The sequence below is a fragment of the Pogoniulus pusillus genome, chromosome 18, assembly GCF_015220805.1.
Source record: "Pogoniulus pusillus isolate bPogPus1 chromosome 18, bPogPus1.pri, whole genome shotgun sequence".
Taxonomy (NCBI): domain Eukaryota; kingdom Metazoa; phylum Chordata; class Aves; order Piciformes; family Lybiidae; genus Pogoniulus; species Pogoniulus pusillus.
The window spans coordinates 17338247-17365212 of NC_087281.1; the positions used below are offsets into that span (position 1 = coordinate 17338247).

At 42.3% G+C, this 26966-nt stretch overlaps 2 protein-coding genes across 2 annotated transcripts in view; one reads left to right on the forward strand and one right to left on the reverse strand.

Annotated features, from left to right (window-relative positions):
- The first annotated feature begins 1026 nt into the window (after window positions 1-1026).
- LGALS8 (galectin 8) lies at window positions 1027-15990 on the forward strand. Its single transcript, XM_064158590.1, has 10 exons — window positions 1027-1156; window positions 4616-4753; window positions 7338-7426; window positions 8149-8359; window positions 8970-9086; window positions 10709-10765; window positions 10844-10870; window positions 11941-12029; window positions 13864-14029; window positions 14770-15990. The coding sequence occupies exons 2-10, from the start codon at window positions 4712-4714 to the stop codon at window positions 14917-14919; spliced, it is 948 nt and encodes a 315-aa protein (XP_064014660.1). The 5' UTR covers window positions 1027-1156; window positions 4616-4711; the 3' UTR covers window positions 14920-15990.
- Window positions 15991-16947: 957 nt separating this feature from the next.
- HEATR1 (HEAT repeat containing 1) overlaps window positions 16948-26966 on the reverse strand; it is a 41271-nt gene continuing 31252 nt past the window's right edge. Inside the window, exons 32-45 of the mRNA XM_064158589.1 lie at window positions 26632-26798; window positions 25986-26032; window positions 25414-25537; window positions 24513-24653; window positions 24015-24304; window positions 22822-22972; window positions 21922-22080; window positions 21102-21236; window positions 20755-20859; window positions 20499-20667; window positions 19587-19741; window positions 19103-19261; window positions 17583-17691; window positions 16948-17154 (exon numbers count right to left, since the gene is read on the reverse strand). Coding sequence (XP_064014659.1) covers window positions 17066-17154; window positions 17583-17691; window positions 19103-19261; window positions 19587-19741; window positions 20499-20667; window positions 20755-20859; window positions 21102-21236; window positions 21922-22080; window positions 22822-22972; window positions 24015-24304; window positions 24513-24653; window positions 25414-25537; window positions 25986-26032; window positions 26632-26798 — 2000 coding nt within the window. The 3' untranslated portion in view covers window positions 16948-17065. The remainder of the gene's footprint in view (window positions 17155-17582; window positions 17692-19102; window positions 19262-19586; window positions 19742-20498; window positions 20668-20754; window positions 20860-21101; window positions 21237-21921; window positions 22081-22821; window positions 22973-24014; window positions 24305-24512; window positions 24654-25413; window positions 25538-25985; window positions 26033-26631; window positions 26799-26966) is intronic.

Genomic DNA, 26966 nt, shown 5'->3' on the forward strand with positions numbered 1-26966 from the left:
GGTGCTGGCCACTGAGAGAAGAGAGCAACCTCCTCCTGGCCACAACCACCCTTCAGGTAGTTGTAGACAGCAATAAGGTCACCCCTGAGCCTCCTCTTCTCCAAATCCGATATGGCTGAGCTGTATCTAAGCTGTATCTAAGGCCCCTATCCTACAACTATTAGCAGAACTCTAGCAAGTAGATATGGTTTGGTATGGGGGGTTTTAGTGCTTGTTAATTGTGGAATAGAGGATTGTACATTAGATAATGCTATAGCCATGTGCACTGCCTCCTGCAAGATGAAGAAATACTCTCATGCCTGTAGTTCAGTGGGCCTTTTCTATTGCAAGCTTTCTTTTCCGTGCTCCTTCTTTCCCACATCCAGCAGACGAAGGAGGGGAGCTGTAAGTAGCGCTTTGCGATTCTCAGAGCAGTTTGCTGCTACACAGTTACAGAGAGTACAACTCCTAGGGGCTAAATTGCCCTAGCTACCCAGTAGACTGCAAGAGCCAAACCTCAGCGTGAAGGCTACTGACAGGAGGACAAAAGCATGCCCTCTGGGCAGTACTCTTAAGTTCACCAGGCTTCAGAAATGGAGGTGAGGGTTAACATCTGGAACTCGGAAACTGCGCACTGCTGGACCAACAATTCACCCGGTCCGCTTTGGGTGGTGTCACAAGATGTGTGTCTTGCTGGGAGATGGGAGTTAGGCTTTAACAAGGGCCCTACAGAAGCCAAGTATGGAGTAAGGAGGGGTTTGGACGGGAGGAAGCTTGTGGTTGCGTTAAGGGGCCGAATTAACTCTGTGACCAAGTTGTTACCTCTAAATCCAAGCTCATCGGGCAGGTGGCGGAGCAATGTCTCAGAGGCATGTGGCACGACTTGGCGCGGTCCATGGCACGGCCCATGCCAACCGAGCCCGCGGTGGCAGAGCTCCTCCCCTCTCGTCCCCGGAGGCAGCTGTTCGCCAGGACCGGCCAGAGGGCAGCGCTGTCTCCCGCCTCACAACAGCCGCGGCAGCAGGGCCGCGGGAGGCGCTTGCGGCACACCCCGCGCCGTGACGCTGACTGCGGCCGGAAGCAGTCGGGCGGGACGAGGGCGGCGGTGGTGGCCGCGCCGGGGGGTGGCAGCTCGGCGGTCTGCGGGCGCTGCTAGTCGCGGAGGGACGTTGTGCAGGTAAAGAGCAAGCGTCCCGCTGGCGAGGGCGAAAATAGCAGTGACGTTCCCTGAGTGTGCCTGTGCGTCGGGGAGAAGGAGCGGGTCGCAGGCAGGGCCGTGGCGGGCTCGGCCGAAGGAGCGCTCTGCGGTGCCAGGGCTTCCGTCGGGGACGTTAGGGCAGAAGCGGCCGGGATTTCTTGGTGAAACTAGTCGTGTGTCCTTCCAGTGTGTCGAGGTGTTGGGTTTATAACCAGGGGCAGTGGGATGCCAGTAGTGTTTCATACTTTAATTGTCTGCAAATATCCCGAAGATACCTCCCTAATTCTCTTTGCAGGACCCGTGTTTGCCTTGGTGTTAAATCCAGCTTTGATTATAAAAGCTAAGCTGAGTTACCCTCATGCAAGACATTTTCTGTATGCCACAGTGGGCCGTAATAGCAGCTTGCTCTTCTGTCACTTTTCCTGTTTGTTTGTTTGTCTGTCTTTAACGGAGTAGGCTTCCAGCTGCTTCGCGGGGTGCGAGATAAGAGGGAAGCAGACGAGGGAAGCATACGTTTCACTTTCAGTTCTAAAAACATAGCCAGGAAACCTTAACTTGAGTGCTGCAGACTTCAGATTAGGTGTAACATGTCGTGGCAGTGGTTCCTGTCACAGGAGGTTAGAGGAGAGCCTTGCTGTTGTGTACCCATCACCTGTTCCTGCAAACATAGCCTAAATTGTAGCTTTCCCTCATTGTTGTGACCTTTTCAATAGAACCAAAACACAACAACAAAACACCAAAACAAACCAAAACCCCCAAACCTCAAAAATCTTGTGGCTAAGAGAGCCAGTGGCATCCTGGCCTGGATCAGGAACAGTGTGGCCAGTAGGACAAGGGAGGTTATTCTGCTCCTGTACTCAGCACTGCTCAGGCCACACCTTGAGTGCTGTGTCCAGTTCTGGGCCCCTCAATTCAAGAAAGATGTTGCGATACTGGAATGTGTCCACAGGAGGGCGACAAAGCTGGTGAGAGGCCTGCAACACAGCCCTGTGAGGAGAGGCTGAGGGAGCTGGGGTTGTTTAGCCTGGAGAAGAGGAGGCTCAGGGCGGACCTCATTGCTGTCTGCAACTACCTGAAGGGAGGCTGTAGCCAGGTGGGGGTTGGTCTCTTCTCCCAGGCAACCAGCAACAGAACAAGGGGACACAGTCTCAAGGTGTGCTGGGGTAGGTCTAGGCTGGATGTTAGGAGGAAGTTGTTGGCAGAGAGAGTGATTGGCATTGGAATGGGCTGCCCAGGGAGGTGGTGGAGTCACTGTCTCCGAAGGTGTTCAAGAGAAGCCTGGCTGAGGCACTTAGTGCCACGGTCTAGTTGACTGGCTAGGGCTGCTGCTAGGTTGGACTGGATGATGTTTGGACGTCTCTTCCAACCTGGTTGATTCTATGATTCTATGAACCCATTACTTTGCCCTGGGGCTCCCAGGTCTGCCAAAACTGACAGTCAGTTCCATTCCAGGATCCTCTTTCATTAGGACCTAGATTACTGTTGGACACTCAGGAAGTTCAGTTAGCAGGCTGCTAGACGCTGGGTTGTAGGTCTGGGTTTCATGTTTCGTTGTTTGGGATCTGCTATTGGACTTTAGGGTGGTAAGTGGACAATTATTATTTGTTTCGTTCTTGATTTTCACCTTTTTAAATTGAAGTTTGCCTTCCTTTGGACATGCCTATCATGAATTGATGGTATCACTTAGGGAGGTGGTGGAGTTGTTGTCTCTGGAGGTGTTCCAAGTGCCTGCTGTTGTCTAGTTGATTTGACAGGGCTGGGTGATAGGCTGGACTGGATGATCTTGGAGGTCTCTTCCAAGCTGGTTGATTCTATGATTCTTGGAGAAGGTCAAAGGGATGAAACAATTGCACATGTTATGTTCTCTGAATTGCATTCTAGACAGTAGTCTGAACTGGGATAATTAATACCCCTCTGCCCTGAATGTCCTATAGGGTAAGCCAGATGTTGCAGTGGGCCACATTGTTGAGTGTGCTAGTTTGAAGCAGGCTAGAATGTTTTGGTGAGAAGAATTACAGGCTGTAAAAGGAAAACAATGGTGGTGTCTACTTCCCTCATACACCTGCTGAAGAGTATAGGAACAAGAAATAAAAACATAGGTAATCACTCTCACTGGGGCTGCTGGCTGAGCTACATCTTACTCTCTAACCTCAGCCTCCATTTTGGAATAATCCACTTTGCTTCCTAACCTGTGGCCAAACCTCCATTCTTCCTTGGGACTGGGGTAAGGTTGAGAGGGGTAGGGGGAAGGTGAAGGGGTGGTTGAGAGCCTCTCCTGGGGACTCAGGTTTCTGGGAGGGCTGTTGTGTTTCTGTATTACCTTTTTACCTTGTATATTTCTGTCTATAACTGTACATACTGTAAATATCTGCTTGTGTATTGTGCTAGCTGTAAAGATAAGCTTCATTCATATTTCCAGAGCTGGCTGGGTCTAGTCTGGGTGATTTCTAAAGTGTGGGGGGGCAGGGAACACCCAAACCATCACATTGAGTCATTGCAGAATATTAATTCCTAGGACCCTAGGAAACAGGTTGCTGACCTTGGAATTTTGGTTTGATTCTGAGGTTTGGGGGGGGTGGGGGGTGTTGTTCTTTTTCTATTTTCTTTTAATGTTTCCAACAGTTGTCACACAGTAAAGCCAAACTCTCACCTTTAACCTTTTAAACTCTGCTTGCCTGTCCTCAACACACAGTTTCCACGCTACCATAAGTTGTTTCTCCAGAATTAATTAGCAGTTTCAATTGTCCTGAATTTTGGCCACTTTGTTGCAAGGTTCTCTAAAGACATTACAGCGTAGCTGGATGTGTTTGCAAGCCGTTGTTTGATATTAATTCTGTGCACTTAATGCCAATTTTGGAAATCTGTGTAGTTATTTGTGGAGCTTAGGGTTTCTGTGCGCTGGAGGAAGAAATGTAAAACACTCTTTGCTTTCCCGTTTTGTCCTTTGTACTGCAAAAAAAAACCAAGTTCAACACTTAAGGCTCATTGGCCTTGGGAGGTCTGGGGATAGCACAAAAGGTGTTAAAGGAAACAGAAGCAGGTGGTTGGTTGTCTTGGAAAAGCTGCTTTTGTGGTGTGCATCTTCTCCCTGCCTGCAGGCAGGGTCAGCTGCAGATGCAGTGCTCTTAGAGCCCTGCGGAGGGTCTCTGAATTTTCAGTGTTCCTCTGCACAGTGATGATTTTTATGTGGGAATCTGTCCCACTATACATCGTCTCGGGAAGCTGCTGCTGACACTGCGTTATCTGTCCCTTGTTAGAATGGCACCTTGTTTCTTTAAGCAAACCTTGAATTTTCATATTTCAAAACTCCAGCAGATTTCTTGGAAAGAAAATACGTTTGCTTAATTTCTTGTGCTGTTTGAAGTTACACATTGGAGGATTTCACTTCACGTAGTGTGACTTTGATACTTTCTAATTCAAAGTTCTGATTTTTCGAAGGGACCCCTCCTTTGGTGCTGCCCGACCAGTGAGTCCTTTAAATGTGCTTTGGCAGTGGTCACAGGGAACTGACAAACTTCAGCTGGAGGAGGGAAGATGATGTCCTTGGATGGACTAAAGAAGACAATCAGTAACCCGGTAACTCCCCTGTCACATCAACAACTTGTCCCTTGGGAATTTTGCTGTTCGGTGTCAATAATTGGTACTTGTACTGTTTTGTACAGTGAGAGATGTTAGAGAGAACTCTTTGCATTGCTCAGGTGCTTGAGGTCACAGGTAACACTAGGACCTCATAGTGTTGAGAAATTATACTGCAATCAAATGGACACTTACTGTACAGGACTTCCAAACCAGGAAGGAAGTTCTGGCAGCTGTTGAGGGCAATCCCTTTTCGTACATAGCTTATGGGGATGTTTGGTGTTTTTACAGAGTATGGTGAGCTAAAGGCAAAATTATGGTAAGCAGTGTTTTCACTCCTAATTCTTTGTAAACATGGGCCTGGCAGCCCTCATGAAATACAGTTCTTTGTGGTGCCTGCAACTTCAGTCTGAACAGTTAGACTTGGAATGTTCTTTGATGATTGATATCTTACCTTACAAAAAATCCTGCTGTGTAGGAAAGACTTGAGCCAACGTGATTCAGCAATTGCAGAGAGTGGATTTGATGGAATGTTGTTTGCCTAGCTTAGAGTCTGGAGACTTTTCTCTGCAAAGCTCTATTATGGCCTTGCAGATTCCCTGTTGAAGCTTTTGAAGAGTTCATGGGCCAGCCTTCTTTTCTCTTAAAAAAATGCCTCATTTTGAGTAAGGAAGTGTTTTTGCCACTGTTGCTCTTCCACAGATAAATATTTTTGATCCACTGAAGTGGTTAAGTTCCAGTGTTCTTGGCCTGTTTCTGTATCTTTCTCTCTTTTGTCTTTGTAGACTAAACCAGTAATTTGTTACTCTGCTGCATTACCCAGAGCTACTACTCCTCATGAGCAGTGTGTAGAACTAAAATAATCAAGATATATGTTTTTCTTGTCTACTGCTATTGTTCTTATTCCTTGAAGAAAAATGAGCCTCCTGTATATTCAGGAACAAACTTACTACCAGTAAGCAAAGGATTCCAGCCTATTGATTCTGTTACTCCTAAAATGTCATTAGTTTGGTCCTCCACTACTGTAACTGCTTAAGCCATTAAAACTACACAAGACTTAAACCAACTTGACAACTTCACCATTTGTGAGCTTATGCTTGAGAAGTGTATTCTTTAAGTCTGTTTTGACTGATGTAAAAGGTGACTGCAAATCAGGATTTGTGTGTGGCTAGTTGAGAAAAGAAGTGGAGACAGGGCAGAAAATGATGCTTATCTGTTGGCAACTCTGGGTTTACACAATTTTTGCTGTCATTCCTCCTTACTCCCTCACAGATTCACAAGAATAGATGCCAGCAAACATTATCTCCTTTTTATAGGTTCCCATTTTGCTTGATTATGTGTATCTGTATCTCTCTCTGTCTATATATATATATATGAAAAAGAAATCTCAACTTGTCTTTTTAGGTTTGGTATTCCTTTCAAGAGTAGCATTTCCAGTCTTCTGAGGGTGGGTTTTTTTGTTGGCTGGATTTTTTGGGTGTTAATTTACTGGAATTCTTGTTTGCAGGTATTTCATTTCAAAAATGCCCTAAAATCTTACATGCTGCTCCATAGACAAGGGAGTTTGGAGGGAAACCCCCCTCTGTCTGTTAACCACAGCAAATGCAGCATTTGGTACCACTTACTTTCTTTTTTGATGTAAGGCATATGTGGTGAGATGCAGATTTACAGCTTTGCTTTCAGAACTTGTGTAGTTTGCTGTGCTGCTCCCCTTCCTTCCCTTGAAATGCTGGGGAGGACTAGCTGATGGTCAGGGTAGGACTTCTGTCAGCATGTCTGAGCCTTTGCCAGGGAGGTGTACTGATGGATTTGAGGCTTTTATTTTAGCTAGTATGTCCCCTCACATGGCTTAACGTGTCCCACCATGTTGCTGTTTCACTTTAGCATAATGTGCACATGTTACCTCCTCCCCCCATTGATAATGGAATTAAAAAACAGGCAGACTTTGAGCCAGACTGCATATCCTAGGTTCTATAAAGACTGAGACTCTTGAACAGGATTATTTCAGTGCACCTTGGAGTTCTTAGCTCATTAGGTTTTGGTTTATGTTTGTCTTGTAGTTTTCACTATGATGGCACTCAGTGACATAGTCTCTTCCAATCGCTATTTTCTGAAGTGGACAAGAACAAACAAAAAGGCAGCTGCTGTAGTCTGGTGTCAGAAGGGTTGTGGAAGCTGCCTCCAGCTACCAGCAAACCTAGTAAGAGTAGGCACTTGAGAATGACTTAATTTGAAGTGAATCCTCTTTATACTCTACTAATAAAGTGAGGCAATGAAATACCAGCACTCTTCATTTGAAAGCTAGAACTGGAGGCTGTAAATTTTGGTTTTATCTTTATTGAGAAGTTTGATTTTCATAGGTGAAAATCTGCTGTGTTTTTGCCTTCCCACTCCAGTGGCTGTTTAGTGCTTTTCTACTGTTTCATTGAGATGAAATGCTAGTTGTGTTTCTTTTAATGTACTAGAGCACCACATAATTAAAGAATAGAGTATTATCTTTAAAACTCTTGTGTTATTTTATCATCTCCATCACAACATGCTATTTGACTATTTTTTCTTATTTCCACCCCCCTTCCTCTTCTAGATGATCCCATATGTTGGGACAATACTTGGTGGCCTTGTTCCTGGAGAGCTGATTGTGATACATGGGACTGTTCCTGATGATTCAGAGAGGTAGTGCCTACAGTGTCACTTTTTGCAACGTCACCATGTGAACAAGAATGTAATGGATAAAATGTTTCCAGGGGTCCTACTTGTGATGGCCAACGAAGGCCTGATCTAAATCTTTGTGACAGCATCAGAGTGAATACAGGCTTGAGTGGCTATTGAAAGATTTGTGATGAGAACTGGAGGGTGAACTCATTTTTTTGCTTTCTGCTGATCCTTTCTGGTTTTGTTTTGCCTGCTTTGGCAGTTTTTTTTAACCCCTCTCATAGCATGTGTCTACCTGTCTGAAGAGATTGCTTGAGACTAACAAACTTGGTAATAGAATGCATTTTGTGAAGGATTTGAACTTCAAACTGGTATAAGCAGGTATGGATTAGTGCATGTTCCCAGTGTGGGGGTTCTGTTCCCTGACTTTATGAAAGGTTCATTAGGTTATTCTGCTGAAGATGATGGAAGGGAAGGTGGTGAACACAGTCACTGAGGATCTTACATAGTATGAATGATGATCATTACATAAATACTTAAATATGGTAATTCATTTCAATAAATCATGGGAGAGCCTTTCACAGATGTGTAGAGTTGGACAAATATATGTTTGGGTTTTTTTTACTTATCCAACAACACTCATACCTGTCTATTCTGGGGCTCCACATTAAAACATAAACATGTAAAACCTTTTAGGTGATTTCTTGACAGCTTGAGCTGAATGTGATTTGTCTTATGACTAGGTTCCAGGTGGATTTACAGTGTGGTAGCAGCGTAAAGCCTCGAGCTGATGTGGCATTTCATTTCAACCCTCGCTTCAAAAGGTCTGGTTGTGTTGTTTGCAACACACTGGAGAGGGAAAAATGGGGCTGGGAGGAGATCACTTACCAGATGCCCTTTCAAAAAGGGAAGCCATTTGAGATTGTCATCATGATTTTAAAGGATAAATTCCAGGTAAGTGTGGGTCAGTTCTTTGTCCGTAGCCAGTTGTCACGCTGATAAAAGAGAGGTTTTTGGCTATACTTACATCATTGGAAGCCTTGGTTTCTCTGTTTCTTGGCTATAGTCAAACTACAGAAAATTTTAGAAGCCTTCCTTTCTAGAGGTGCTAAGCAAATCAGACCTGTAATTTTGTGTTGCTTCCCTTTAAGATGAGCAGGCAAGTAACTTCCTGCCATGGCTAATGGCTACTCCACCCTTCCCTTCATGTGCGTGAAGGCCTGATCTTAGGAAAAGAACAGTCCTCTTGGAGGAAACATGAGGTGTATTTGTCTTTTGCTTGGACTGCAGTAACAGATTCAATTAGATTGCTAATACCACTTTGGTAAATGATTGAGTGATAGAAACAAAAGAAGTAAAAAGCAAATTAATATAGGAAATTAAATCTCTGTCAAGAGAGACTGAATCATGGATGAGCTGAACTTAATTGCTCTGACAAGTGTAGGACACTGTCTGCTTCTGTACCGCACCAATGTAAAAGAGAGATGCATGCATACAGTTTGGTATGCAGCTGGAGTAATCTCTGTCTAATACAGTTTTCCTGTTTTATTTCCTGTCTCTTTAGGTGACTGTAAACAAGAAGCACTTGCTGCTCTACAACCACAGAATTAGCCTCGAAAGAATAGACACTCTTGGAATATATGGCAAAGTGCAGATCAAAACTATAGATTTTGTCTGCAATGTAAGTTATACAGACAGCTAGCTTGTTAGATTCCTTTTTCTGTCTTGCTAAACTACTGAGTAGGATTTGTGGTGAAAAGGAAGTAAAGCAAAGCAGCTGCACATCAGCAAGGAGATTTTTTTTTCCCCATCCCACATTTCAAAATGCAAGTCTCATGTGAGGCTCTCTGATTTCCTGTTTTAATCTCGAGGTTAAGGGCAAAAGGGTGACAGATGGTATAAGAACACTATACTGGATGTAATAATAAATTAGACTTTTCAAATATTGCAGGAGCTCCAAAATTAGCTCTCAGTGTTCAGTGTTTCTAAATGGCAAGTTTTGTGATAGCTGTAATTTGTAGCTTGGCTTCGAAATGTTCAGCTACAGCTGGAACTACTTGTGCACATAACCCTGTTTATCCTGCTGAAATGACTGAATTGCTGAATGAAGTGACAAGTAGGAATATATCTTTATTTTGGGCAGTGGAGTGGGGTGAGAAGTATTGACCTTTCTCAAAGTCTTTGGGGCTTGATTTGCACTTGGACCAAACTACAGTGAATTTTAAGTGAAAGCAGTGTTGTGTTTCCACTTGGCTGCCAGTTCTGCTGGAGAAGGCCGAGGAGCTGAACCATGTTTTGTCCTGTGCAGAAGGAGAGATCCTGCTCCAGAAGGGTCAGATTTTTAGGGCAGGTACAAAATGGTAAATTCCCTTTCTTCCTGCCACTTACTATAGCAACCTTCCTACTCATCTAATATTCCAGGTCGCTGTCCTCACTACATTGAGGGCAAAGCTTGAAGTACTCAAGTCAGGAGACCAGTAATAATGTTGATGGAAGGTGGGGACTTGGTGTTGGGCAAACTGAAGTCTGAACTGTGAAGCTGAATCCTCTCACTGATCATTTGCCAAGTCTATGTACAGACTTTTATGGGTCCCATCACTTGACCTTGGGCATGTTACTAGAATATTATTACTTCAAAGCTGTGTCTAAGTCCTGCTCCTGGAGGGTGTAACCTGGGGAGGAGCTTGTGGGTAAGCACATGTCCCAAGCACAGAACAGTTGCTTGGTCTGTGGTTGCTGATGCTGTGTCTTTTGTGGACAAAAAGAGTGGAGAGGTCGATTGTTTCCTTTTTGTCTTTGCTTCAAATGTGCCCCTCTGGGGAGGACAACAGAGGCCTGTTCTGAAATAAATAAGCTGAAGACACAGTCTACTAGGGCAGGGCAGGACTGGAACCATGTCTCTGTGTGGCCACATTGCTCATCTGTCCTCATGGGAAGGGTTAGGGATGTAGGGTGCTGCTTAGAATCACAAGGCCCTTTGCATGGACCTGCCCTGCTGGTACTTATATCCAGTGAGGAAAGCCCAGTGGATATCATTAAGATGCTAAAGGATAATGGAGCTCTGATGTCAAATAAAGATTCAAACTGTAAATGAAGAATCTTGATTTGGCTTCAGCAATTGATCTTCAGAACTTTTTTCTTTGATTTGAAGGGGTTTGGCTATCTTTCCTTATCATAATCCTAGATCTCCATGTTAACAGCTCACCCTTCAAAGCAGCAGAGATCTTTATATGATTCTAAACCAACTTTGCATTCAAGTGCTATGAAGTTAGCAATAAAATGTAAATATGTCTTTTTCTGCAGTCTTTACAAGGCTCTCAGCCATCATCTCTAGGAGTTACAAAGATAAACACAGAAAATGTACGTATGTTTGTAAAAGGTTGCATGAATCTCCCTGTTGCCTGATAAGCAGTTAATGTTGTTTGTTTTCTCTTCTAGGGGGATATGCCAGATGGCTCACAATTTGTAAGTGACTTGTGTAGATTTGTGGCAAATATGAAAAGTAAAAAAAATAAAACCATCTCAGTTATTCATGGAAAAAAAAACCATTCACAGAACAGGGGAATTTGAGAATCTACTGGGAGTTGATCATTAGGTTTTGTAGAGAGTAATCTGCTCTTTGCTGCTGCTAGTAAAAGTAAGGCTGTTTGTGAAATCATTTAGAAAACTCAAAAGATAGACAGCATCCACAGCCATAAACAGAGAAATAAAGTGAGGTAGCAAAAGCTTGAAAGGATCAGATCACATAGAAAACGTTTGTCAAACAAGTATACTTAGTTTTCCTCTGCTTTAAGGAGCATGGAACTACTCTGCAGTCATATTATGCCAAATGGCCTTATGTTAGTGTGTGGATCTCAGAACCTGTCTGGCTACATCTTACTTTTGCTGACAGATCTGTGCTGCCTCTGCATATGCTTCATGTGGCTGAATGCAAGCATTACACTGTAGAGTTGGAATTTGTGGCCAGCTAGCATGGAGCATTGACAGAGTTGGGTGCCCATCTCAGTGCAAAAAACTCCACTGGGGGACCATATCCAGACTGGAGTCAGGACTGAAGAAGGGTTGGAAACCAGGAGTATACACAAATTGAATTTGTGAAGGTGAAGCTGCAGTGAGTGCCACGAATTTAGATGTCTTGTCACTTGACAGTCTGCCATCTATAGTCTACTTTTCAAAACCAAGTAACATGCAGTACTTACAAGTGGTAGACTTCCACAAAAAATGTCAAAGTATGTTTCACTCCTTAACTCAGAGTAATTTGTAATACTTCTTCCTCTCCTTCTCTTAGATGTGGCAAAAGTTGTTGTAAATAATATTTATTTTTGAGCCCAAGGTGGTAGGCTAAAGTTAGAAAAGCCAACAGGTTTCTCTGTGTAACTTTTCCACTACAATGTCCCTACACTGGTAGGAATGACTTTAGCTGTAAGTGCAGATTTGTGATTGTAGGACAAATTTCTTCCTGCTGTGGTAAAGCTCAGCCTGTATATTGGGAAAGTAAGTCACAGTCAGAATTTTTACTGGTAGTATACTTCCAGGATGTTCCTTACATTGGGAAACTTGATACTGCACTTCGTCCAGGATGCACAGTTGCCATTAAAGGAGAAGTCAATAAGAACCCAAAAAGGTAGGTGTTACTGAATGTTTTCTACTATTCCTATCTGAGGTACTTTTGAGAATGAGTAGGCTTTTCCATTGCCTCAGTGTATCCTTACTCATTTGCAACTTTGCATCTGGAATCATCTGAAACTGCACTGGTTTTCTGAAGAGCCTGCTTTAGAGAAGACTTAAAAGAGCAGCTGCATTATGAAAAGTGAAGGTAAAGCTTGAGTGTCTTACCTACTGAATCTGCATTATTCACAAGACTGTGTGTTTGTTAAGGGTTTCTGTTGTGCAAGGCATGTAAGCAGATGTCTTGTGCAGGCAGTTGTTGTTAAAGAGATCCAAGAAAAAGGGAACTGGCAGAAATAGATGAGAAATGAGCAAGTTAGTTACTGGTGTGCCCAAATGCTCCATGTTGCGACATTTATGTCAGTACTTCTCCAGTACACGGCCTCTTTGTGACCGTGTATGACATGAAGGCATCTGACAGCAGCCAAGTGATGAAACCTGGTAGGGGAATATGAACTACAATTCTGATAGCAAATGAGGAACAATGTGTTGCAAAGAAGACATTTTCCAATGTGATGTAAAGAAATGGTGAAACAAAGGGGAGTGGAAAATGGAGCTAAGAAAATGTCTGTGCTTCAGCATGCATTTTGCTTTAAGGGTGGTTTTGGCTCTGCAGAAACATGTCTAAAACTGAAGCAATTAATGCAAATGAAGAAAAATGGGCTTTTTATGCTGTGTGTATGCATTGCAGTCTTGCTTCCTCAGAGCAAATTATTTTCCATGCACTCAGACTTTGTATTAATACTAGAACCCAAGGTCTAGAAATCCCCTTTAAACTGGGCAGGATAAGTAATGCTTAGATAGTAGCATTTGTTTTCCTTCTTTTGGCTTGACAAGCTTATTAGCACATTTCAAATTCTGAATGTGGTGCTTTTTAAGTGTGAAGAGGCTTTTAGGTGTTAAAGCATGCACATTGTCTGCTCTTTGGTTTTGGTTTTAAATGTATACATTTTTATAGAGGTTGTAAATTATTTAATGCCTTCCACTCCATTCACACAGTTGTTTCTCCTTCTCAGTGAAAAACAAGATTTAAGAGCTTCTAAGTGTAGCTGTTGCTGTATTTTGTTTCTGGACTAAGCAGTTCCAGGCTTTTCAAGGAAATAAGCTGGCAGCTGGAGCTCATTTTGGGGGAGGAGTATTTCTTCAGATGCAGTCAAGTCTTTGCCACAGGTTGAAGCATTAATTTGAATTTGGATGGCTCATTCCTCTGATCACTTTTCTCCAGAGCTCCTTGTCAGGAATACTGTGTTACAGACACGTCTGAGACTGCAGAGTATTTGTTCAGCCTGAGCAGAGCTACATTGTCCTACAAAGTAACACTTTGTATGCATAGTGTCCTGCCAATCTTAAATGTACAAAGAGAATCCTCAAACTCTTCCTTGAAGAGTTTAACCAGTTTGTTGACAGAGAGAGCATAACGTCTTCAAGTAAAACAAAGCCTCCCACACTCCAGTGCCTAACAGAAAGAGCCAGCAGCACTGTGTTTCTGTGAGAATGCTGCTTCCTAGTGCTGTAGGGAAGCACCACTTGGCCTGAGCCTGTGTGGCTGAGATACGGACATCTGGAGTGTTGAAGCAGATCTAGCAGGGTCATGCTGTACATTTACTGTCTCCAGCATAGGGTTTCTGTGCAAAGGAGACAAATGCATGTTAACTGCCTGCTGGGTTTGTCAGATAAATCATAGCCCTGGCTCCAGAACAGTTCTGAGTATTGCCTAAGGGCTTGGTAAATAGCATGAACTGCTGCATCATGTTTGTAAAGCCTTGCTGTTGTAAACTTTTATCTTCCAGCTTTACAATAAACCTGAAACCAAGCAACTCCAAGGACATTGCATTACATCTGAATCCTCGACTGAAAAATCAAGTTTTTGTAAGAAACTCATACCTTCATGACAGCTGGGGAGAAGAAGAGAAGGAAGTGGCCAACTTCCCTTTCAGTCCAGGCATGTACTTTGAGGTAGGAATAACTGAAACATGGCATCAAACTGGCAACTTTGGCAAAAACAGGCAGAGGTGCTTAAATGTCATGCCACTAGCACAGATTTAAATGAAACTGCCATTACTGCCATTACTGCCCTTCCACATCTTGAGGGGAGGTTGTGGCCAGGAGGAGGTTGCTCTCTTCTCTCAGGTGGCCAGCACCAGAACAAGAGGACACAGCCTCAAGCTATGCCAGGGGAAATTTAGGCTGGAGGTGAGGAGAAAGTTCTTCCCTGAGAGAGTCATTGGACACTGGAATGGGCTGCCCGGGGAGGTGGTGGAGTCGCCGTCCCTGGAGCTGTTCAAGGCAGGATTGGACGTGGCACTTGGTGCCATGGTCTAGCCTTGAGCTCTGTGGTAAAGGGTTGGACTTGATGATCTGTGAGGTCTCTTCCAACCTTGGTGATACTGTGATATTTAAGAATAAATAATGGGTTAGTGACAATTTACTTAAAAAATAGTTTCTGGAATTCCTATTATACTCAGGACAAATTATAATTGAATTGAGTTGGACTTGGTGATCCTTATAGGATCCTTCCAGCTGGAGTTATTCTATGAATTGAAGTTTCACTTTTAAAAATGTTTCTTTAGCATGAAACATTCTTTGTAACAGAATGTTACAAAAACCAGCTTGCCCAAGCCTAGCCTAGATAATCAGATGGCTTTTCATGGGTTGCTTGAGCTTAGAATATAACTTCTTCTTTCCTTGCTTTTCAGCTGATCATCTTCTGTGATGCCCACCAGTTCAAAGTTGCTGTTAATGGTGTTCACACGCTGGAGTACAAGCATCGTTTTAAACAACTTGAAAAGATCAATGTCGTGGAAATCATGGGAGATATTCAGTTGCTAGATGTGAGGAGCTGGTAGTCCTTCTCAATCAGTACTAAAAGAATTATATCTCTTCTAATGACAGTGCCTCCTTGTCCAGTACAGACAGGTGCTGATTTGAGCTGAGCATGCCTTTAATCTATCTAGGCTTCTGTGTCTGCTCTCTGAGTTAGGCAAGTACCAGAACCGCTAGCTGTGAGATTAAATCCTCCTCTACTTTACAATATCCTGGCAAGCTAAATAAGTGTTCAGGTAAATCTGAAGGTAGCAATATGAAACTGATGCATCTCACTAACAACTGCACTTGGTATGTTTAAGGTAAACTGCTACTTGCCATTCCTTGATAGCACACATTCAATATTGTGAAGTAGCAAGAGACTGAAATAGGATCTGAGAATATGATTATGCACCTCAAAAGGGATATTGATAATGAATTTAAAATAGAATTATTAAATATACTCTTCTGTATTGGCAACTATAACCTTTTTACCGAGGCTGGATTAAGCAGCTGACCCATCAGTTCTAGCAAAAGGTGAGCATGTTACTTCTTAGCCTGCTGCTGCTGCAGTAGTACCTTAAATCAAATATACAGCAGTATTTCAAACTTCTGATTTTCTAAACTGAAAGAAATTAAAATGATTAAGGTAGTTCCAATTGTTTGAACTTTTGAAAGCTTGTTTGATGTGAAATGGCTCCTGACTGAATTGAGATTGCTCAGGGACTTAGTTGGAGGTTTTGTGTTTCTCACTTTCTAAAATCATGTCAACCCCAGTACTCCAGGCGGGGTATCAGCTGAGATGAGGCTTGCATATTCATCAGTGAAATAGAGAATGAATCCTTTTCCAGTCTTGTATTAAAGTACTACCTATCTGAAGTAAGCTGTTTCTATTTAGTCACTTTTCTGTACAAATGTCAGTCTTAATTTTTATACCCTGATTTTTTAAAATAAGTTGCTACTGGCTGTCAAATACATCCCTGAGGGATGTTCCTATTTATCTTAAGAGACACTAAAACAGTGAAGCAATTTCAAGAACAAGGTACATCCTAAAAGCCTGTTTAATTAACAGATGTAATGTAGAGAAAGCATAAATAAAAACGTTTGGCAACTCTTCTTTTCTCTGAGTGTAATTAAGTAGCTGTCATCCCTTTTCGGTCTATAGTTTGTTGTATTTCACTAATTATTTTACTGCTATCTACCAGGTGGCACAGTGATCCTGACTGGAAGGCTATTTCCACATCGAGGAGTTAGCAATCTACAGACCAGTTAACCTGAGTAGGCCTTGGATGTGCTGATGTGCCCTCAAGGACAAGTGCAGGATATACTTGGCTGGCTGCTTCTAACAGAAGGGCCTATAGGCAGCTCCCACTTGCTATGTCAGCTACATTGCTTCTGTGTCCTTGCTTTTATCTAGTTCAACAGGAAGTTCTCATATGAACATCCTTTTTGTTTGACATCAGAGATAATTACAAGAGCAGGTTAACCTTTTCTCTGTTGGTAGCTGCATAGCCTGCTGCACTGTGAGTGTAACTGATTGATACCTGATCAACCTGCCTGTTGCCAGCACCCAATGCAATGTAAGATTATCCTATTGATAGTGTTAGTTCTAAGCAGTGGTATTTTAAACCATTCTTCCAGAGTCTGAATGCTTTTCTTACTAGCAGTATAATGAACCAGCACCTCCTGGTGCAAAATAGGCGTGAGTTGTTTGGTAAATTCACTAACATAGGAAGCAATTTATTCTTGATCATCAGGTGAATAAGAAGCTAAAAACCAGCGCTAGCTCATATGTGAACCCTACTTGTAATTTTCTTTTCAGTGTTGTCAGTGGGTTTCATTTTTAACTCCCTAGAAACTAGAGAAAACCAGATTCTTGGGATATGGTAGCCCCTCCACAAAGACTCTAATTGCATACCCCAAGCACAGTGGATTGCAGTGAGTCTCACACATTGTGACTCTGCCTGGACCCACCTAGCAGAAGTTGCTCCTGCTGTTTGTTAAGAAAAGAGCAGTTAAGGAAAAGTCATACAGAAAAAGTCCCTAGACCATCCAGAAATTATAAACCCAGATTCTTACAATATTTTATTAAAAAGTTAATATTTTAACTCTGATAAAAGTCATTATGACACACTTGCATGTGTGAAGATAACATCATTCAGACAAAACCTGAACCCAAAAGGGAGATACCTAGAAGTAGCTTTGGAGTGGTTCTCCCAGAATGACTTCCAACTGTTGAATTGTCCTCTGACATTGCTGTTCAACTTCTTCACATTCATCTAGAAAAAGAAAGTAGAGAGGAATTAAGTAGAATTGTGATTACAGAGCTACCTTAGGAAGGCTTCATATCACTCATCAAGGCTAGAAGTCTTTAAATGCCAGGTATGAAACTAATCAAAACTATTTTGGCACTGGCTCAAGACTTAGGCAAATTACTTCTACTGTAATAATACTGATAGAAAAGACAAATCTGGGCAGATGTGCCCAGGCTATAATGCTGATGAAACTACTGTAATTTAACTGAACTTTAAGAGTGTGTGAATAAAATCCATTTCAGTTTGCACCTGGCACAGTTTGAGCTGCCATATACCAATTCATAAAATGTAGAGCAATCATCATGTACGAATCTTTGAAATAAGTGGCTATTGCTCTTTTTTTGGTCATAGGTCAGTTGCCTGTCTTCACTAATACCAGTCCAGAACATTACCTTCCATAAGCTCAGCTAAGAAAGGAATAGATTCTGGTAGCAGGACAAGGTAGTTCTCTTTCAGTTTTTGTGCAACTTCTACCAAAGCAAGCAGAGCAGCAAATCGGACCTAAAACAAAACAATCATCTTTGTAAAGAAACAAACATTATGGTACAGTCCCCTGCTTTCTCCCTGCCCCCTTCCCTTGCCTTATTTCCAGCTCTTCCTACTAGAAGTGAGTAGTGTTTTGCTAATTTAACCTAGCATCGTGGTTAAGGTACTATCAAAGGAAAACTAGGTTGCAAGAAGCAGAGATGTTGCTGGAAGTTGTCTGACATAATGGCCCTTTACTTCCATTACAATGACACTGTTCCACTGTGTCAGAAGGAGGTTGCTCAGTACAATGAGGAACTGAGTACTGAATACACAGAACTTGTCAAATAGGAGAATCCTGTCAAAACTCTGTAATATATAAACAGGTCTGAAGGTTTACAGATATTAGGGGATGGAAGTGACCGCTGGACAGCTTCAAGTCCAATGCCCCCTGCCAGAGCAGGATCATAGAATCTAGTGCAGGTCACACAGGAACACATCCAGATGGGTCTTGAAAGTTGTCAGAGAAGGAGACTCCACAACCCTGCTGGGGAGCCTGTTTCAGTGATCCTTACGGTAAAAAAGTTCTTCCTCATGTTGATGTGGAACTTCAGTGCTGAAGTTTACATCCACTGGCCCTTACCCTGTTGCAGGGCACGAGTGAGAAGAGCCTGTCCCTTCCTTCTTGACACTCCGCCCTGAGATATTTATATACATTTATTAGATCCCCTCTCACTCCTCTCCAGACTAAAAAGCTTCAGGTCTCTCAGCCTTTCCTCATAAGGCAATGCTCCAGTCCTTGTCATCCTTGTAGCCCTCCGTTGGACTCTCTCAAGCAGATCCCTGCCTCTCTTGAACTGAGGAGCCCAGAACTGGATGAAATATTCCAGGTGTGGGCTCACTAGGGCAGAGTAGAGGGGAGGGGGAGGAGAACCTCCCTTGATCTGCTGAACACACTCTTCTTAACCCTCCCCACCGGGGTACCACTGGCCTTAGCCACAAGGGTACACTGTTGTGCCATGGGATAACTTCTTGTCCACCAGGACTCCCAGGTCCCTCTCCACAGGGCTGCTCTCCAGCAGATCACCTCCTAACCTGTACTGGTGCAGTTATTATTCCTTCACAGGGTGATTAAAGTTTTCCAGTTCCCCTTTTAAGATACTGTGTTCTGCATACATAAACAGGGTAGCTCTTACTGCAACAGCTAACAAATCTTAAAATAAAAATGGAAACAAAACAGTATGGAAGATATCCACATATGGAATACTGACTGCTTACAGTAAGTAGAAGGCCATGTTGTATACATCTCTCTAGAACTTTAGTGCAGCATAGTACAGTATCAGTACTTTAATTCAGGCCAGTATTTTAGCAATGGTCCACTTCTAGTCTGTGGTTCCACTTTCTAATGCAACAAATAATACCAGTTCAAATTCCAATAGCTACCAACCTTAGGAGAGGTGTGTCTCATTTTCAGCAGGATGTGGTAGTTGAGTGGTTTCCAAAGAGAATCATCTGCCATTGCCACTGAAAACTGAGCTATGCAGGGTATCAGGTGTGCTGTCATCCTTTCCTGGAACTTCTCATCTCCTCCAACCATATTTTCTAGCTGTGGAAGTAAAACGTTTGTCAAACAGATCCCGACTGAGAGAAATTCAGGGAAAGGCACTTTGTGCTTTGACTTTCAGGTACTCAAGAGTTATGTCAAACAGCACTGCAGGGGGTGCAGTGGTCTGATGACATTTAGAAAAAGGATTAAAAGTCTAGTAATTTGGAGCCTTAATGCTGCAATTAGTGTTGTCTGTAGCCAAAGACAACTATTTCTTCCCATCTGGTTAAGAAAGAGGATTGAGGCTTAATAGTTAAAAAAAAAATAATAACTTTGAGAGGAAAAAAATAAATCAGCTATGCATTGGTTTTGTGTTTGCCAATACCTGGTCTACCAGAGGTGTCATCAAGGTTTCTGCTCTTTCCTTACTCAGGAACTTCTGGGTGTCAAACAGGAAAAGCTTGTGCAGACAATCTATGGTGAACTGCAACAGCAGACAGCTCTTTTCTGTGCTATTCTCAGAGTCAAAGAAAGCTTCATCTACATATCAGTCAAGGAAAAGAAAAGGAAAAAGATTAAAAACCAAACCGGAAAACTTCCTCACGAGACAGAAACATTGTTAGTTTGTGAATACAGCTAAAGGATGTACTACACAGCAATTATGTACTCGTCACTCAAAGTGGATGCAATCTGTTATCTGCCTTTTAGCTAATGCTCTAGCAGGTTTAACACTGCCTTTGACAGTCAGTTGAGGACAAAATAGAATAGCCACAGGCAATAGGAAAAGTGCTTGTCCGTGCCTATGGATATGGAGGATTTGTTCATGTCGCTACAAATAAGATGAGCACGTAGCATACAAATTGTATCCTACACAAAAAGTAGTGCTGATTTTTTGCCAAGAAAGCAGGAGTCTGAATACACCAAGCAGGATATAACAGAAGTCAATGACTGGAAAAAAAAACCAAAACCAACAAAAAACCCAAACAAAAAAACAAGTCAACCCTCTTTCCACACAATTTCATTCTCATGGAACTCACTGGGGCTGACACTGAAAATTTTCCTGTGGTCCCAACTTTATATGGGCAGCCCAGAGCCCATGGATGAAAAATGTCCTTTGGTTCCATCAGAATAAGAAAGATGCCTTATTTATGAGAGAAAGAAGAAAGAGAGAAATGAGAGGTATGTGCTGGGAAGTAAATCCTGTAAGAGTACACTTTCAGCAATTACAGATGACACCTCTCAGCAGTTAGGAGTTAGCCTGACAACGTCTCTGTGTAGCTAGTAACTGAAAACATACCGGTTTTAGAAGTGTTGACCTGATTCAGCGTCTCAGCAAATGGCTTTACTAAATGGCCAGCAAACAGGGTGAAGAGACCCTTGAGCTTGTCTGCAATGCAATCTGCTATTCGGTGGAATGTCAGCAGTCTGTCTTTTAGGGTAGACTCTGTTTTGGACCAATCAAAGAGCTGAAAGTGACAAGCAGATTAGTTCTTTCCTGTGTCTGCGCACTGGAAAATACAAATAGGCTGACGCAAATCAATTAAAGTTCTTACCTTGAAGAAAAGGGGTCTGAAAGAAGCCTCAGAAAGTTTCATAACCATACTTGTTAGACAATCAATAATGTAAGCCTCTGTTTTGCCAACTTCCTCTAAATCATCCTAGAAAGCATAATTCCAAATTTCAAATGTAAGAATTTAAGCTTTCAAAGCACATTTTGTCTGTTTCGGACTGAGTATCTAACCATAATGTTTTCTACTCAAAGAAAATTCCAGAACAGAGTATTGGATAATGCTCAGCATTTCAGAGCACGTATGAAATAGAAACCACTTGTGTTTCTTAGAACAGCTTAGATTAGCATGCAGAGGTTGAGCTGCTGCTGCTCATCCCCTAAACAAGTTACCTGGGCATGCTCTGTTCGGAAGTCCAAGGCTTTCATGAAAAATGCTGTCAGCTCAGACTGATGGGAGATGAGGTGCTCCTTCTCCATACCAACAATGTGCTCCCTCAAAATGTTCATAAGAGGACCCAGGCAGCTCTGCCAAAATGAAAGCAAAAGAGTGCAAAGGCTACTGTTATGTTGACAGTAACCAAGAAACAGACACATCTACTTACCAAAATACTGACAATTCAAATAAACAAACTTTTTCATGTACTTTTTGGGGGCTTATTTTAGTAGGATTCCTGAAAAGAATAATACTTGAGACACCAGTTAGGTCTGAAAGGTTTGCACCTATGAGACAAGAGCAAAGCTCATATAAAAATTACGACTCAACTAATGACTGATTTGTCCTAGCAGATATATCCAGGTCTTTATGAACGGGAAGATCTCTTGAGTATTCATCACCTAACATGATAAGGACTTCAAAGGCATTTCTCTCAGGTCTGACTTTCTTGAATCACCATTGCAGTGCAAAACAAAGCAATTACTATGAAGACTGTGCTAGGTTTGGCTTGGACAGAGTTAATTTTCTTTCTATCAGCTCACATGGTGTTGTGTTTTAGATTTGTGCCCAAACCAGTGCTGATAACACACATGTGTTTTAGCTGCTGCTGAACAGTGCTTGTACACCGTTAAGACTTTGTTTCTCACTCTGCTGCCCCAGTGAGTAGAGGCTGGTGGTGGGCAAGAGGTTGGGAGGAGACACAGCCAGGACAGCTGAACCAAGTTTTGCACTGCTTTCTTTTTCATCACAACGTTTAAGAATGAGAACACTCCTTACCTTCCAGGTGTTTGCCACGCTGCCGTAACACTTGGTAAGTGCAGGCAGCAGGACGCGGGGAGCAAGCCGTGTGGCCAGGATAGTTCTCAGTGATGTCATGCGTAAGCTTATCTGGGAAGAAGGACCAAACTCGGCCACAATCTTTTCCAAGCGCACCACCTATCAGGACATCCAACAGAAGTTAGGCAGACTTACAACAACTCGAGAACTTATTTTACAGTAGCAGTCTGTTCTATTCAGATGGGAATTTTGCTGTTTGCACCACCTGGAGCACCTCACTTTAAGAAGTCTGTGAATAGAGCTTTGCTGTCTCTAGAAGCCAAACACTAAAAAAAATGTGCATGTCAGCAGTAAAGGGTCAGAATTACCCTAAATGTTAGATACACACTTGATAAAATGATGGATGTTACAGAATGATCCTTCAAGACTCATCTCCCTCTCCAAAGGCAAACTATCTGAGGAGGGAGCAGGAGATGCTCTTATATGCTGTATCTTATGCATTATCTGCATAAGAAGATGAGTAGAAGAGTAATCATAGAATCAACCAGGTTGGAAGAGACCTCCAAGACCATCCAGTCCAACCTAGCACCCAGCTCAGTCCAATCAACTAGGCCACGGCACTAAGTGCCTCATCTGTTCTTTCTTTGAACACCTCTAGGGACGCTAACTCCACCACCTCCCTGGGCAGCCCACTGCAATGGCAAATCACACTCTCTGTAAAGAACTACCTCCTAACATCCAGCCTATACCTCACTTGGCACAACTGAGACTGTGTTCCCTTGTTCTGTTTTGGCATATTTTCCTACTTCAGTTTCAGAGAGACAAAGTAAGCTTGGTAGGTTATAGGAGCCAGGCAGAGCCCATTCTGCTTTATGTATCTGTAGGAGTCAGAAAGCTCACCTGCAGCAGGCAATCCAAAAGATATGGACTAAAGAAGTGTGGCAATGTCTCTGCAACCTTCAGCAGAGCAGTGATGGCACTCAGCAAGTAGATTTCATTGGAGACAAGCTCTTTTTTATTTTTCAAAGTCTTCAGCAGTGCTGGCATCAGCCTGTGAATAACCAAGCATAGAGAAAGGTGAAACTACTGACCATTTGGAGCCATACTTCCACTCACATCAATCAGTCTGATTGGCCTGCAGGGACAATTTTCACATTAATTTTTACACGTGTATATGAGAAAACTCAGTGTTCTGGGCTCTTCTGCTGTATTTGAAGCTGATGAAGGATATTAGATTTAGAATCACAGAATAATAGAACTGTTTGGGTCAGAACGGAACTTCAAAGATCATCTAGTCCAATCCTTCTGCCATAAGCAGGGAAATCAGAGAATCATAGAATCAAACAGGTTGGAAGAGACCTCCAAGATCATCCAGTCCAACCATCCAGTCCTGTCCAATCAACTAGACCGTGGCACTAAGTGCCTCATCCAGTCTTTTTCTGAACACGTCCATGGACAGTGACTCCACCACCTCCCTGGGCAGCCCATTCCAATGGCAAATCACTCTCTCAATCTGCCACTAGATCAAGCTGCTCAAAGTCCCATCTTCAGTTTAAAGATTTAATGACAATAATGAACTTACATATGTTATGAGATGTAGTAGTCTTAAAAGCATGGGCAGGCAGTGCATTAAAATCTCCTTTGTTTAGCACAGAGATCACTAGAGTCTCATATGGCACATTTCACTTAGCCTCAATAGACTGTTTACAATTTCATTTTCTGGATAATATTCTTCAATAGGGAGAATAAAATAATGCAACATGCAGGAAATTTCAGCTGTACTGGTTCTCCTGTTTTTAAATGCAAGCCATTCTAATGAAAAAATAAAGAACATGACTTTTCTGGAGCCATAAAGATTGCTTCTATGTTCACAGAACTCTGCTGATTATGAAACTTACAATTTCCCCACTAGCTTCTTAGTTCTACAATGGAGAAGCACCTTCAAGCACTATGAATACTTTTATTCTTGTCTACACAAAACACATGTGTAGGTAGACTGCCACTTGGCTTTCATCAGCATTCCTTTAGTAACACATTTTGATGTTACTAATTCCTGCTTCAATTGGTTCTGCTGAAAAAGAATCCAACAGTACCTTGGAAGCTGAGGGATTGCTTGAGCTTTCAGTGTACAGGTGACCTCAGCTATGCAGAGCAAAGCACTTCCCATGACATTCTTTTCCTCCTTCTCTGAAGAAACTATATCAATGGCAGTTTTCAGAACAGGTACAAATGGCATCGGATTTTCTGTGCCAAAACCTTTGCAAAGCAGCTTGAGGCTGAACAAAGCAGTCTGCCTGTTGATTGCTTGCTCCTCCTCTTCCTCCTTTCTTTTACACTGCACAATAGCAATGAGCTGAGGAACCAGCTCCAAGAGCTGCAGGATCTAGAAAGACAAGAGAACACACACATTAGACAGACAATTAGAATCTCCGAACTTGCAAGGTAACCATGGGCACGTAGTCTGTGTTCAAGAGCTGCCTGCAGACTTGGCACTAGTACTTGATGTCTTTACTCAGAGCCAACCACTCCTAAACCAATCTCTCTCTGGCTACTTCTCTTAAAAGGAACTGAGTTTAACCATGTTGCCTCACCTGTCTCTTCTGCCACTTCGTGCGCTGCTGCACCTTATTGTTCAAAAGGTCCATTGCCTTACGTCTCACAGATGGGAGCTGATTTGTCATTAGTCCCCTAATTACAGGGATGAAGGTTTCTGTTGGCAATAAGGCATTAACCTACAAGAAAAACATAAACAATACCATAAATGCTCTCCCATGCACTGTGACACAGTACCCCCCACGTAAGACCTGCAGACTCTCTTCAAGAGAAGACAGGCAAGCAAAGTCACAAAGCAGGGTGCAGTCACAGTATTACATCTGGGTTCACTATCTGCTAACCAGCTATTACCCACTAGCAATTCTTTTGTCTGCTCTGGTGACCTAACCCTCCTTACCATAAAATACCTCCCATAATGCCCTGTGCATCTACACCATGGAAACTGGAATATGCTTCACAGGCAAAAAACCAAGATCCAAGCTGTGAAAGATATCCACATCACGCAACAAGGCAGCCAGTTCAATTCTGCAAAGCTACTTATGATCAGAACAATATTAGAAAGAAAAGCATGAAGATTTTTTTCTCCATTTAAATTCCATGTAGAAATATTCAACAGTTGCACTAGCATTAATTAAATCATATTATGACAGAACAGTGAGAAATGCTGCCAAAAGCCATTCTTCTTCATCAGCTAGTGAAATGACTGCTTCCAGACAGAATACTAACTAGAAGAAATAGGCATTCCAGACTTTTTTCCCCTAGTTTTTCTAAGCTGTTAGCTGTAGTTATAAAAGCTGTTGGATAAGTTTAAACAGTGATGCACCAGGCTGCAGGCAATACAGTAAACATTAGTACTAACCCAACAAAAAAATCCCACAAAGATTATAATCATATTAACAAGCAAAGGCAGAAAAGTCCCACTGCTAACATAAGACATACTTTATCCAGCATATCATAGGACTTGTTCAGCAGAACCCTCCAAAATTTGGCTGTTGGCTTGTCCACATTTGCTTCCACTGAAGATGCCACAGTGTTTATATAGTGAAGAACGTCTTCTAACAGCCTAGATGAAAAGGAAGCAACTTTTATCAAGGAACAAGGATGCTAAAGAAGTTGACTTGATTACTGGAGAGCAAAGAATTTCATGGAACGGCAACAATAAAGGAAAATTAAAATACTAGTGGAGAGACCAGCAGATCACATCTATGCATTAAAAAAAAGTTATGGCCACAAGGAAAATGACACATGTCAAATGAGTTTACCTGGTCCTCCCAAATCGGCATCCACATCCAACAGCAGTTCTACTTAAGAACTCTGCTTTAATAATCCCAGAAATTAAATAATCACATCAACCCTCAGTTAACTTGCATATAATAAATGCAGCTTGTTGCTGAAGACTACCTTAGAAGCCTCCTTGGGGAAAAAATCTGAAATCGGACTACAATTAAAAAATACTCCCAGGTTGCAGTAAAAGCTAGAAAAGGGAAGAGGGGAGCATATTTAAAGCATACCTCTGTTCCAACTTCTGCAGCTCTTCTGTTTCTTCACATTCAACTATCTGGTTTAAAAGGGAAGAATGAAAAGGCTAAGTGTGAATCCTGTATCCCTTCATTAAGCTAATATCCTGGTATACGTAAGTTTGTTCCAAATGAAATGCCAACCAATATGGCCATTTTGAGCTACCAACATGGTCATTTTGAGCTCCCCACATTTGCTCTTAAGGTATCATTCTAGAGGAGAATCAGAGAATCTCTGGGAATGCAGTCACAGGAGCAAAAACACTTCAACTGCAGCCAAAAATTGGTGACATTCATTTTGCACTTTCATAGTCAATAATATGAATCCTACACCAAACTTGGAGTTACACAGTGAGTGAAAGCCCAGTTACCATAAAGTCAGAGGGAATCCCCTGGGACCAGAATTTCACTCTGTTACCTATCCACCAATCACACAAACAGGAATCTATCCAAGAAAGCCTTATTAAAAATAATTAACATCACTCATCAGTTTCAAAACTGCTTCAATAAAGGTGTCAGCAAGTATTCTTTCATCCCCTTTGAGGATAAAGCCATACTAAAAAGCAAATTAAATCTCATCTGTTACAGTATGGGACAACTATTTCATGTGCTCAGCTGAAAAGCAATGCACTGTTACTACCTTTTTCACAAAATTCGGAGCGGATAAAAGTTGTGACATGAAGGAGACTGACAAGTATTTGAAATGCCGAAGTTGTTTGTCCGAGTGGGACTCCACGTTGAAGAGCTGCCTATCCTGATCTTTTAGCTTTGTCTTGCATGTTCGTGACTTTTTTGACCCGGGATCATCTGTTGAAAACATTCACAAAACAAATTTGCACTCAGGAGAAAAAGACTTTTGATTGCTGATTACAGAAACAAAATCACAGCCAGACATTTATCAAGGTTAGTCATTCTACACTACCTAAAATCATGTTGAAGTTCCAAAAGAGATGGTCTGAAATTACAAGAAGGGTG

Excerpts from the sequence above, each read along its gene's own strand:
- LGALS8 (XM_064158590.1), top strand. The coding sequence starts at position 4,712 with ATGATGTCCTTGGATGGACTAAAGAAGACAATCAGTAACCCG. Across the intron at positions 9,087-10,708 it reads CTATAGATTTTGTCTGCAAT|TCTTTACAAGGCTCTCAGCC; the intron begins GTAAGTTATACA and ends CTTTTTCTGCAG. Across the intron at positions 10,766-10,843 it reads CAAAGATAAACACAGAAAAT|GGGGATATGCCAGATGGCTC; the intron begins GTACGTATGTTT and ends TTTCTCTTCTAG.